This window comes from Tenrec ecaudatus, chromosome Y, assembly GCF_050624435.1.
Source record: "Tenrec ecaudatus isolate mTenEca1 chromosome Y, mTenEca1.hap1, whole genome shotgun sequence".
NCBI lineage: Eukaryota > Metazoa > Chordata > Mammalia > Afrosoricida > Tenrecidae > Tenrec > Tenrec ecaudatus.
In genome coordinates this window covers 2,899,410-2,912,130 of record NC_134549.1, presented here as the reverse complement: position 1 = coordinate 2,912,130, position 12,721 = coordinate 2,899,410, and the positions used below count along the sequence as shown (strand labels likewise).

Sequence of the window (12,721 nt, the reverse complement as noted above, 5' to 3'; positions counted from 1 at the left end):
AAAATCAGCCTTTAAAATAAAAGATCAGAAATGCGTCACCATGTTTTAAGAGTTAAGCCATTGCTCACCTGCAAGTCAGAAAGCATAGATAAAAGTCTTTGAATCAAACACCTGTCAACCATTTCTCCATTTCGTTCTTTTTCAATCAACAGAAGAATGCCATCAACAGTCCTTTTCTGAATCTTCTCATCACAAATTATGTATGTTTTAAATAATTCTAGCCCAATCTCCCTAAAAGGCAAAAAAGCATCTAAATAAATGCTGCAGGCAAATTTCAATCCTGAACATTTAACTATGTTTATTAGTAATTATAATAACTTTAATTAGTATTAACATTTCTGTATCTTACATTAACTATAGTTAACAGAATTTTTATGGAGTTAGGAAAAATAATGTATCAGAAATAAAATTAGAAACAAGAATGGGGGCTTCAAAAGTTCATGAAAAATTCCATTATCTTTTAATTTTAGTATTCCATTATTTTCTTAAAGCATCTTCTTCCAACTAATCAATTAATAGTGTACATTATAGAATATACAATACACAATAAGATTTGTTTCAACTTTATAAGAGTTAAGGTCTCTAAGAAATAAAACAGTGTTTAGCATAGCTTGTTTCTAACTTTGCCTTATACAGATTCCCTAAATTTTTAATTTTAGAATGCCTCAACTTAATATGAACATTATCGTTTGCACACTAAGAGATGTAAATCTAGTGGTCTACAACATGGTTTTCACATAATCCATAATGTGTGATGATCCATACAGTTAAGTATCTTGGATTGCTCAATAAAGCATTGAGCCTACCTTACAACCTTCTGGAAGTCCCTCCTTTCACACAACATTAAACTGACACGTGCTTCATTCCACATGCCCTCTGCGTCAAGTTTTTATTTCTAATACTTCTCTGACAATGTTCTGTTGTAACCATTTTCAGTTATCTTCAGACAAATTTTACTTGGATAAGACTGTTTAATATTTCCACATTCTGTTGGACTACCTTTCTTTGAGTAGGCACAGACATGGCTCTCTTCTAGTCAGATGGCCAGATCATTCCTTTCTAAGTTTCTGGGCATCGATGAATGAGCACTTTGAGGACTGCACAGATTTGTTGAACCTCTCAACTACTGTTTCCTCCATTCTTGGAGCCTTGCTTATTGGCAGTGCCTTTAACACTTTAGCTTGAATTTCTTCACTCCAGACTATCAACATTTTCCATGATACCTCCTGAAATGACTGAACGTTAGGCATTCTGACTTGATACAGCGATTGAATCTTCCATCATCCTTTGATATTTCCTGAATCGTTCAGAACCTTGACTATAAAATCTTTCAATACACAACTCAAAGCTTAAATATTTTTTCAGCTTTGCAATTTGAGAAAGTCTGTGTATTTTCTTGACTTTTGTTTACTAACTCCAAGTCTTTACATATTTCATTATACTAGTCATTTACTTTATTCCCCTTAAGTTCTTAACTGAATTAAAAATATATACAGACTTAAACACTTAATAGTTTTTATTACAGTATTCTTAATAAACTCACTGTCATTATGTAAATTCAGACTCAAATCTAATCTTGTGGCAGAGTAGAACTGCTCCCTTGGGTTTCTAATACTATAAAACTTTATGGGAATGGAAGATTCATCTTTCTCCCATGGAATAGTTGGTATTTTTGAATTGCTACCTTTGCAGTCAACAGCCCCAATACTTAACCTACGAATCCACTCCAAGAATATTAAAAGAATAACATAACTTAAATACAAAATTTTAAAGTACTCGTTGCCATCCTTACCAAATGGAAGGCATCACTGAAATTTGGAAAACATAAGTTCTATCTAGGAACAGAAAAATGTTCCTAATCATGATCTGTTAAGGGAGAAAAAAAATACATTATTAAAGAACATTGTTTTAAAATTATCAGCTATCTAATGAAATCTTAATTTTATAAACAATTATTTTTGATATTTGTGCTACCATTCTGCTAAATCAAGGATATGAACCAAGAGAAATTTTTTTGACATAGTTATTTCCTTCTAATTTGAACTATTTTTTACCATTATCTACAGTAATTAAAATTCAGGAAATAATCTTGCTAGTGATATTTTAATTAATTCTAACACCACTTCTATAACAAAAATTATGTTAATTGTTAAATGGTAAAATAAGAGACCTACTTTGAAAACATAACATTGACAAAAGTAACTTTTAATCCACAAGGATAACACTAAAGTGTAAGGTCACTCTCACTGACTTTCACTCTACTCTGATATAGCAACACAATTAAAAACCAAAACCAAACTCACTGACATCAAGTTAATTCTGACTCTTAAGGATATTATAGAAGAGGATAGAACTGTCCCTTACGATTTTCAAGAGGTAACTATTTAAAAAACCTCATCTTTCTCTCCAAGAAGAAACTCAACAGGACAGGGTAAAACCACCCCTGTGGGTTTCCAGGACTTTAACTGTTTAAAAGACTAGGAAGCTTCATCTTTCTCCCACAGAGTGGCTCAGAGATCCATCACAATGATAGCAACTTCGAAGCACAACTACTATACCACCAGGTGTACTTTATAAATTCATTAAAATTCAAAAATATACTAGCCTTGTAGTTCTGGCTCACTTTTTCTCAAGAGTCACTTTACCCAGGTCTGACTCATGAAAACCCTATAGGGAAGAGCAACCTCTTAGTGTTTTTAACTTTAAATATTTACAGGAGTAGACAGCCTATCTTTCTCCAGAGTAAAGCACCTATGGTGCGATTGAACTCTCAGTTGTGTGGTTAGCAGCCTATCATGTAAGCCATTATAGCACCATGGCACGGCATGGTTTTGTACAATCATAGAAAATTTTGAAAACAGTAGTCCGCAAAGCTTTGATCCTCCCAATGCTGACATGAATGAAAAGTTCACTCTTGCTATCTCACCACTTATTTCAAAGAAAGGTCTTTAAGTAGAAAAGTCTTGACATTCATTCTAGTGCATTCCATTCTCCAAAATTCCAATTTAATGCTTGGATGTTTCAAATAGTATTATTGGTAACAAACATTGCAATGGTTTATGTGAAAGGATACATTCATTTCACTTATTTCCAAAAAATGTATAATATATTCAATTACATAAAACCACAGTTTATCTGTGGTTCTCATAAAATGAATAATTTAGCAATAGGAAAAAATGGTTAGTCATATAAAAAGAGGAAAACCCTCCATATGTCACTCAGTGCACAGCAAATATTCCTTCATAGAAATTCCCCATCTCATTACAGAAAATACAAAAAACTCACATATGCAAGGATCATGATTTAATAAAATTATTAATTATTTTCACACGAAAAACTGGCTATCCAGTTTTTACTGTAAGAGTCATAATTGTAAATACCACAATTACATTAAATAGAAATAGAGTCACTATATCAATTGCTGCTAAGAAACAAGAAAATTTAACCACACTCTTTGGAAGCATGTCAATATGTAAACAAAGCTGACATTTAGTAGTATCCCAACTTTAAAAAGAACAGTTTTTACACTCTACCATTTGTCTGCCATGATCTTGCCAGCACTTATCCATTTTGTTTAGAAAAAGTTCACTATCCAAAGAAGCCATGAGGGAATGTTAAGAAAAATACACATTTTCAAACTAACACATATTCTGGAAAAAGAAAATGTGACTTCTAATCATAATCATATTTAACAAAAGATATTGTTTAGTCAAAGTCTAGAAGTGCTACATTTAAGAAATTATAAATCTAATGGTAATAAGGCAATCTGCCTCCAATATGTTATTTCATTTGCTGACAACTAAATAGAACAAAAATAGGGCACAAGGGGAAAAAGCTTTTAAAATGTAAGTTAACTTATAGGAAGTCTTCTCTTTCTTGCTGCCATAATTAAAGTCTAAAAATACATATTAACAGTTAGCAAAATTTAAATATAAGCGTTTCCAAAAGGATATTCTCTGAATTGAAGTATTTGCGCTTTGATATGATCTTCACAAAGTTGCCTCAATTTTTTATATATATTTTCAGATGAATTGTAGGAGCATAGGTTTTCAGCATTCTGGGAAGTAAAAGTGCTTATTAAAAAATAAAGTTAAAACTATTTTTAATTCTTTTCCACATTATTACTAAATAAACTTACGATCTTACTTCACAAGAATTAATGAACAGAAATGTCATTCATGCTAATTAAGTCTAATGTGAATGTTAAAATTATTAAGTATGAGAAATTAAACTTAAATAAAAATCACAAATTTCAAATGATAATCGTGTCTTGCAATGTGCACCATTCCTGTTAACATCACTGCAGTTGGATGACTGCATCGGAGAAAGATTGAAATGACCCAAATCTCTCATGAGGCAATTTCCAATATTTGATTCTGAAGAAAAATATCTGGTTAATTTTCAGAGTGTATATCTGGGTATTATGCATCCTGAAGAACTGAAATCTTCCTCTGGCTTGAAAGACAGCACTCATAAACAAGAGCTCAAGGATTGATAGCCAATTAATCCATGATATAAAGATCTTAAATAAATACATGAACGTTAATTAATTTGTTTGTTTCTCTAGTCAACGTGGCCTAACAAAATTTTTCCCAGTACAGGACCTCTGTAACTCGCCTGACCAATAGAGCTGCAAAGACTTGAGATCTGTTTTGACGAGCCTGGGGCAGATGTAAATACAAATAGGTTCAGCTTTCTACCCAAGTAGAGGATGTCCTTTCTGATCCCATGCAGCCCTTATCAATACCAAGGAAAACACAGCATATTGAACCTTGTGAAAGTAACAACAGAGCAGCTTGGAGTGTCCTTAAATAGTGAATAAGTTTACTTTCCGCACAAGCCAGGGGAGCACCACCCCCACCCAACAAAGTTAATCCCAAGGACCAGTGGGTTCCTCTTGATGAGTTACTGGATAGAATCCCAGATGTCTCATGAAACCACTCCCTAGCCAGGAACCCAACAGACCACCCGAAGCCACTGAGAGCAACAACCTGCTTCCCCCTCCCTCCTAAACCAGCTGGGTAGTTGGCAGTTTAGACCCACCTGTCTGTGTGACCTCCAATCCCAGAAAAGTGAACCCTGCCTCTTCTGGCCTGAGCTACCAGAAGCCCATACCTTTAAGATCACTAACCTAAATCAAAAAATACAGAACACTCAGCCAAAACAAAATTGTGCATTACTCTTATAATTCATTCTTCTCCATCTGTTAAGTCTAACTAAGGGGAAAGAGTAGTATTTACCTTTTTTCACTTTAACTCCCCCCCCCCATGTACATCATCAATCCACAAGTTAGCAATACTCCATCTCTCAATTATGAGCTCAATTAGTATCTAGTACACACTGTGGTTCACAGCAGCAGACTTCCGCCCCCCCCCCACCGGGGGACCATTTATCCCTCACCTCTTTCTCCTAGACCATCACCAAAATGAGAGTCCAGTCCCAAAACATCCCTGAATCTTTCTTTCAAACCTCTCGCTCTTGGAATACTAAGTTCATCTCATTCACATACACATACCATAAGATAACACAAAGAAACTTCTTCATATTCTGACATTCCACCAACCCCCTTAACTCCAGGGCACCAAATAATATAAAGTCACCCCAAGTTACTGAACAGGAGGAACCACTACCCACAAATACTAAACATAACTGCTGGACAGGTCCTCAGCCAGTGTGCTCCAAGCCCAAGTCCAGAATCCACACAAAGCCCTTATGCAGTCTTCAGGAAAACAAATCTCTCTTGCAAACATCAGATACAAAGCTCCTGGGCAAAGTTTACACCCCAAACAAACATATACTAATAGCTTGTCTGCTTCTTACTCTGTATTATTTTTTCTATTATAATTATTAATACTTCTGTCTCCTCTTTAACATTAAACTTTTATTTCATATCTTTTGCACATTAATTCTTCTGTTTCCCTCATCCTCATAAGACGAAATGCTGACACTCCTCTTTTTTTCAAATATTAGCATTTCCTCAGTCATTGCAAAACAAGGTAATATTTTGTCTAGCTTATTTTGTTTAACCCACCAATTAACATTACCTGTTCTTCACATTTTGAATTTCCTTTTTGTTCTTCATTCTCTAACCCTTCCTCTTACTGATATCTGAAATTACCACTAACATTCCAACATTCTGCCCCAAATATTTCTTCTAAAGTGTTTACCATTCTTCCACTGCACGACCTACCAGAGTTAACTAACCTGACACAGTCCACCTCCCTAACACCTCTAATAATGAACACCAAGATGTCAAGGAAACAACAGAAAATGTCATACACTGAAAGAAAAAAGATTTTTAAATAGATACAAATAACTAATCAGCACCAGGACTTATAAGAAATTCCAGAAACCAAACACAATCCACAAAGATTATGTTCTATATCCTATTTTGGTAAGTAGTGAAGTAGGGGCTTAAAAGCTCATGAGCTAACTATTGGTCTTTCCCTATCCAGTGCAAAGAATAATAGAGGAAATCGAACCTTTATGGAAATATTTAATTCAGTTGTCTTAATGGACCACATGAACATCTATCTACATCATCAAGACCCAAAGAAATAGTTCATGGACAGCTACTCTGGAAGGGAGCACATTGAAAGGTCTAGACAGCATGGGAGCAAAGTGAAGAACACTATTCACATTCATTTTTATAAAACAGCAGCAAGTGGTTTACTGGCCTGAAAGGGGCAGTGGAATTCCTGTCTGTGGTGCTCTTGTCACCCTTCAGGTCTGAAACTGAAATCATGCCCATGAATCAATTCCCAGCCAATTACAGACAACTCTATAACGAAGTAACACTGAGACAGGGTAGAGTCAGTATGAGAATAAAAATTCTCCTAGCTTAACTGAACCCCATCTGGACAGATAAATTGGTTCAAAGACACTCTTGTTGAATGACTATACTCCTCAGTTTCTCTTTTGACCTAAAAAGATGGAGGAGCAAATGGCTATTATCCTTCAGTGACAGCTAATCAGAAACTGATTTTATTTGTGTGCAGGAGACATGACCATGTTCTGCAAAGTAACTTAAGAATGTTTAGAACTCATGACAAGGAACTGGAAATTACCAGAATTGTATTATTTTGTACTGCATACACCCATTTCAAAAGAGAAAAATCCCACTGCCAAAATGTATTCCATCCTTTTTTGAATGATAGCCCAGGTCTTCATGAATAATGTATTAAATTCCTTGTCATTGATTCAATTGTGACTCCGTGACCTTATATTCTTGTTAGGTGCCATCAAGTCAGTTCAGACACATAATGATCTTTTGCACAACAAAACAAAACACTGCCCAGGCTAGTACCAAACTACAGTTGTTCCTATCAAAAGCGCACTGTTGGAACCATGGTGTTAATCCTTCTTCTTGAGGGCATTTACCTCCTTCACTGACCTAGGCTTTACCAAATATGATGTCCTACTGCAGGGACTGGTATCTCCTGAAAATATATCCAAAGTATTATGAAGTGTTAAGACAAAAGTCTCACCATCCCGACCTCTAAGGAGCACTCTGCTGCACGCCTTTTGAGACAGACCAGTTTCTACTTTACAAATGCATGGTACTTTTAATGTTTGTCTCAAAAACCACAATTCAAATGCATCAATCTTCAGTCTTCTTCATTCAATACCCAATTTTCACATGTATATAATAAGGTAATGGAAAATACTAGGAACTATCAAGTACACCTTAGTCCTCAAAGTAACATCCTTGCTTGTCAACATTCTACATAGGTCTTGGGCAGATGATTTATGGAATGCAGCACATCTTTTTTTTGCTTTGTTTTGTTTTTAAACATTTTATTAGGGACTCATACAACCCTTATCACAATCCATACATACATCAATTGTATGAAGCACATCTGTACATTCATTGCTCTAATCATTTTCAAAGCATTTGCTCTCCACTTAAGCCCTTTGCATCAAGTCCTCTTTCCCCCTCCCTGCTCCCCCCTCCCTTATGATTCCTCAATAATTTATAAACTATTATTTTGTCATATCTTGCTCTGTCCGGCATCTCCCTTCACCCCCTTTCCTGTTGTCTGTCCCCCAGGGAGGAAGTCACATGCAGATCTTTGTAATCGGTTCCCTCTTTCCAACCCACTTACCCTCTTACCCTCCCAGTATCACCCCTCACACCCCTGGTCCTGAAGGTATCATCCGCCCTGGATTCCCTGTGCCTCCACCTCCTATCTGCACCAGTGTACATCCTCTGCTCTATTCAGATTTGCAAGATAGAATTCGGAACATGGTAGTTGGGGGCGTGGGGGAACATTTAGGAACTGGAGGAAAGCTGTATTCTTTATCGGTGCTACATCGTACCCTGACTGACTCACCTCCTCCCCTAAACCCCTCTGCGAGGGGATCTCCAGCGGCCAACAAATGGGCTTTGGGTCTCCACTCTGCACTTCCCCCTTCATTCACTATGGTAAGATTTTTTTTCTTTTTCTGATGATGCCTTTATACCTGATCCCTTCGACATCTCGTGATCACACAGGCTGGTGTGCTTCTTCCATGTGGACTTTGTTGCATCTCTTTTGATAGCTGGGCACCATCAGCTTTCTTCTCCACATTTGCTTATGCACCCATTTGCCCTTGGTGATCGTATCATAGAGCGGTGCACTCAATGATATGATTTTTTTGTTCTTTGATGCCTGATAACTGATCCCTTCAGAACCACACAGGCTGGTGTGTTCTTCCATGTGGGCTTTGTTGCTTCTGAACTAGATGGCCATTTGTTTACCTTCAAGCCTTTAAAACCCCAGATGCTATCTCTTTTGATAGCCGGCACCATCAGCTTTCTTCACAACATTTGATGTTCACCCTCTTTGGCTTCAGCAATTGTGTCGGGAGGGTGAGCATCATAGAATGTCAGTTTAATAGAAGGAAGTATTCATGGATTGAGGGAGTGCTCGAATAGAGGCCCAAGATCCTTCCGCCATCTTAATACTAATCCTATATAGTCACATAGATCTATTTCCCCATCCTCATATATATATATTTGCATGTGCATGTCTTTGTCTAGACCTCTATAAATGCCCTTTGCCTCCTAGCTCTTTCCTCTATTTCCTTTGACTTTCTTCCTGTCTCACTATCATGGTCCGTCCCCACCTGGGTTTCAGCTATACCTCTTCGTTACCTTACCCTTGATCATTCCCTACCAGGCCTGCCACTCCCACCTCACCACCAATTTAGATCACTTGTTGTTCCCTTGTCCCTGGGTTTGTTAACACCACGTCCTTAACCCCACCTCCCCCTATCCCAAGTTCCCCCAGAACTGTCAGTAACATTGTTTTTCCTCCAGATAGTTCATCCAGCCTAACGTATTTGGAGAGACCTGTGGAGATAATAACATGCACAAAAACAAGGCAGAGGAAAACAAAAGCAACAGTATACAACGAAACAACAACAAACCACTGACAAAGAACAAAACAAAACACACCAGAAAGAAAAGCTTGTAGTTAGTTCAAGGATCGTTTGTTGGCCTTTAGGAGTGTTTTCCAGTCCAGTCTGTTGGGGCACCATGTCCTGGTTCCAAGGTCCACTTTCAGCATTCCCTGGGTACCTTGCTGCTCCATTCCCTTGCTGTTCTGCTGCACTCCCCCAATGCTTTGCCTAGGTGTGGTGGGATCAGGTCGAGCTCAATTACCACACAGTGTCTACAGTGCTGTCCCCTACAGGGCCATGGGTCAGTGAGGGACATCATGTCTCATAGCAGGGCCAGCTATGTGGTCCTCTCGCAGCACATCTTTTAATCTACTGTTGCTTTCATGAGCATTGGTTGTAGGCCCAAACATTAAAAAATTATTGACAGCTTCAAACTTTTCACCATGTATCATCATGTTACCTATAAGTTCAATTGTGAGGGTTTGGGTCTTCTTTACATTGAGTTGTAATCAGTATTGAAGGCTGCAATCTGTGATCTTCATCGGCGAGTGCTTTGAATTCTCACTTTCAACAAGCAAGGTTGTGTCATTTGTATAATTGATTACTAATATGTCTTCCTCCAATCCTTATGCCACATTTTCTTCATATAATCCAGCTTCTCTTATTTTTTACTCAACATATATACTGAATAAATCTGGTGAGGGGATACAACCCTGTCACATACCATTCTTCATTTTGCACTGTACCCATATACATTTCATGCAACTGTCTCTTGATCCATGTACAAATTTCACAGGAAAACACTGAAGAGTTATAGAATTCCCATTCTCAAAGAAATCCATAGTTTGTTATGATGCACACAGTCAAATCCTTTGGCATCGTCAATAAAATACAGGTATTGTTTTCTGGTGTTCTCTGCCGTCAGCCAAGATCCACCTCACATAAGCATTGATATCCTGTGTTCCAAGTTCTCTTCTGAATCTGGTCAGAGCCTCTGGCAGCTACATGTCAACATATTGCTGCAACTGTTGTTGGGTGACCCTTGGCAAAATTTTACTTACTTTCAATATCAATGATATTGTTCTATAGTTTCAGCATACAGTTGGATCACCTTTTTTGGAAATCAGTACAAATAGGGATCTCTAGCTGTCTTTCCTTCATCAGTTTGTTGTCATATTTCATTTGATATTCCCTCATTTGAAGTTTGTTTGGCTAATGCATTCAGTGTGGCTTGAATTTACTTCCTTCAGAACCCTTGATTAATATTCATAGGCTACCACCTGAAATGATGGAATGTCAACTACTTCTTTTGGTCCAATAACTGTATTCTTCCTATCTCCTTTGGATATTTTCTGAATCATTCAATGGTTTTCCTATATAATATTTCAATATTTAACTCGACTTGATTTTTTTAGGTCTTTCACTTATAGATTTACGGAGCATGTTCTTCCCTTTTAATTTTCTAACTCTAAATCCTTGCACATTTGATGCATTGTCTTCTTGAGCTGCCCTTTGAAATTTTCTATTCAGCTCTTCTATTTCACTCTTTCCTCCATTTTCTTTAGCTACCCTTTGATTAAGAGCAGGTTCCAGTCTCTCCTGACATCCAGTTTAATCTTTTCTTTCCTATCTTTTTAACGAACTTTTGCTCTTTTCATCTGTAATGCTCTTTACGTCACACCACAGCACTCTGGTTTTATGTCATTCTTGTTCAATATGTCAAAAGTGTTCATGTGATGTTTTCAAAATTCGAATGGGACAGAGACAAGACCATATTTTGATTGTCATGGACTTTTTCCTTCAACTTTATTCTGAACTTACCTATGAGCAATTGATTACCTGTTCCAGAGTCAGTCCCTGGTATGATTTTAGCTTCTAATAATGAATTTCTTTGTCTCTTTCCACAAAATCAAAGCAATTCAATTTCTGTGTATTCCACCTGGAGACTCCATGTTTATAGTCACCATCTGTGCTGTTGTGAACAAGATGTTGGTTTCCAAAATTCTACCATGCAATTTCTAGGTTCATTTCTAGCCTCAAGATCATTTTTTCCAACTACTGACCCTTTCTATTTCCAACTTTTACATCCCAATTGTCAAAAATTATCAGTGCATCTGTATTGTATGTTTATTGTATGTATTGTACTTCAAGATAGATTTTAAAATGTCCTTTTGACACTATATGCAAGCCAATTCCTCCTGAATATATCCTTGTGATTGGCAAACAATATGATTTTCTCATTCAAAATGGTCAGTTCACTAACCCCAGAATATTGATCTTTAAGCAATTTCTTTTAATTTTTTATGGCTTCCAATTTTCCTTTAATACTGTATACAGTTCAAGTTCTAATTATTCATAGATGTTTGTAGTGATGTATTATTCTCTTTTTGAGTTATGCCTCATTGACAAATGAAGATGCCAAAAGGCTTTCATCCACAGGCTTCATTCCATTCACATCACCATGGTAGACTCTAATTTATTTTGGATGCCTTCTGAACTGAGGGGCACACCTTCTGGCACTAGGTCTGACAATGTTCAGCCTCATACATTAAGTGTTTTGTATCTGAAAAAGTTCCATGCTATGCCTAAGGTTTTCAGTGACTATTTCCTCCAGCGTGGAAAGCCAATTCTCTCTAGTAATCTGTTCTTTGTCCCGAAACTCCCTTGAAACCTGTTCACTCTGAACGACCCTGCTGGTATATTAAGTACCACTGACAAAACTTTCAGCACCACAACAACACACAAGTCACCACAGTACAACAAACTGACAAACGAGTGGTAACTCTACTTGGTACATACTCTAAAGAATTAAGAAACATACCACAAACAGATTTATGGATACCTGTATTCACAGAAGTAGTACTCAGGGCAGCAATAAAACGAAAACAATTGCTCATCAGTATAAGAATGGATAATAAACTTTGGTACGTACACAAAGTGGAATATGAAACATTCCTTCACATAGATGGTCTTAGGGGCCATTATGCTGAGTGAAATTAGTCAACCTTAACTTGTATTTTATGAGACCACTGTATAAAAAGCAATAAAAAAGCCTTTCACACTAAAATATATAGACTTTTATGGTTACACATGGTGGGAGGTAGAGAAAAGAGGAAAGACATGTATTAACTTGGGTGAAGAGGGAATAATATTCAACAAGTGTGAGATGGGGGTAAGAAAACAGGACAAGTCATTAGGATGGTTGATATGTTGCTGGATTTTAAAATGGCCATCTATCTGAAATGCCTCATCAAATTTACAATAAAATTTGTTTATCTGTTTGTTTTTAATCCTTCCTTACATCTGCTACGAAAGGCAGCCTATTTCTAAGGAGTAA

The 12,721-nt window shown here is 36.9% G+C and overlaps 1 protein-coding gene across 1 annotated transcript in view; it reads right to left on the bottom strand.

Moving 5' to 3' along the window:
* Nucleotides 1–12,721, bottom strand: part of LOC142435539 (cullin-4B-like) — a 194,953-nt gene that overhangs the window by 139,309 nt on the left and 42,923 nt on the right. Inside the window, exons 3-6 of the mRNA XM_075539764.1 lie at nucleotides 3,952–4,057; nucleotides 3,534–3,601; nucleotides 1,793–1,866; nucleotides 69–231 (exon numbers count right to left, since the gene is read on the bottom strand). Coding sequence (XP_075395879.1) covers nucleotides 69–231; nucleotides 1,793–1,866; nucleotides 3,534–3,601; nucleotides 3,952–4,057 — 411 coding nt within the window. The remainder of the gene's footprint in view (nucleotides 1–68; nucleotides 232–1,792; nucleotides 1,867–3,533; nucleotides 3,602–3,951; nucleotides 4,058–12,721) is intronic.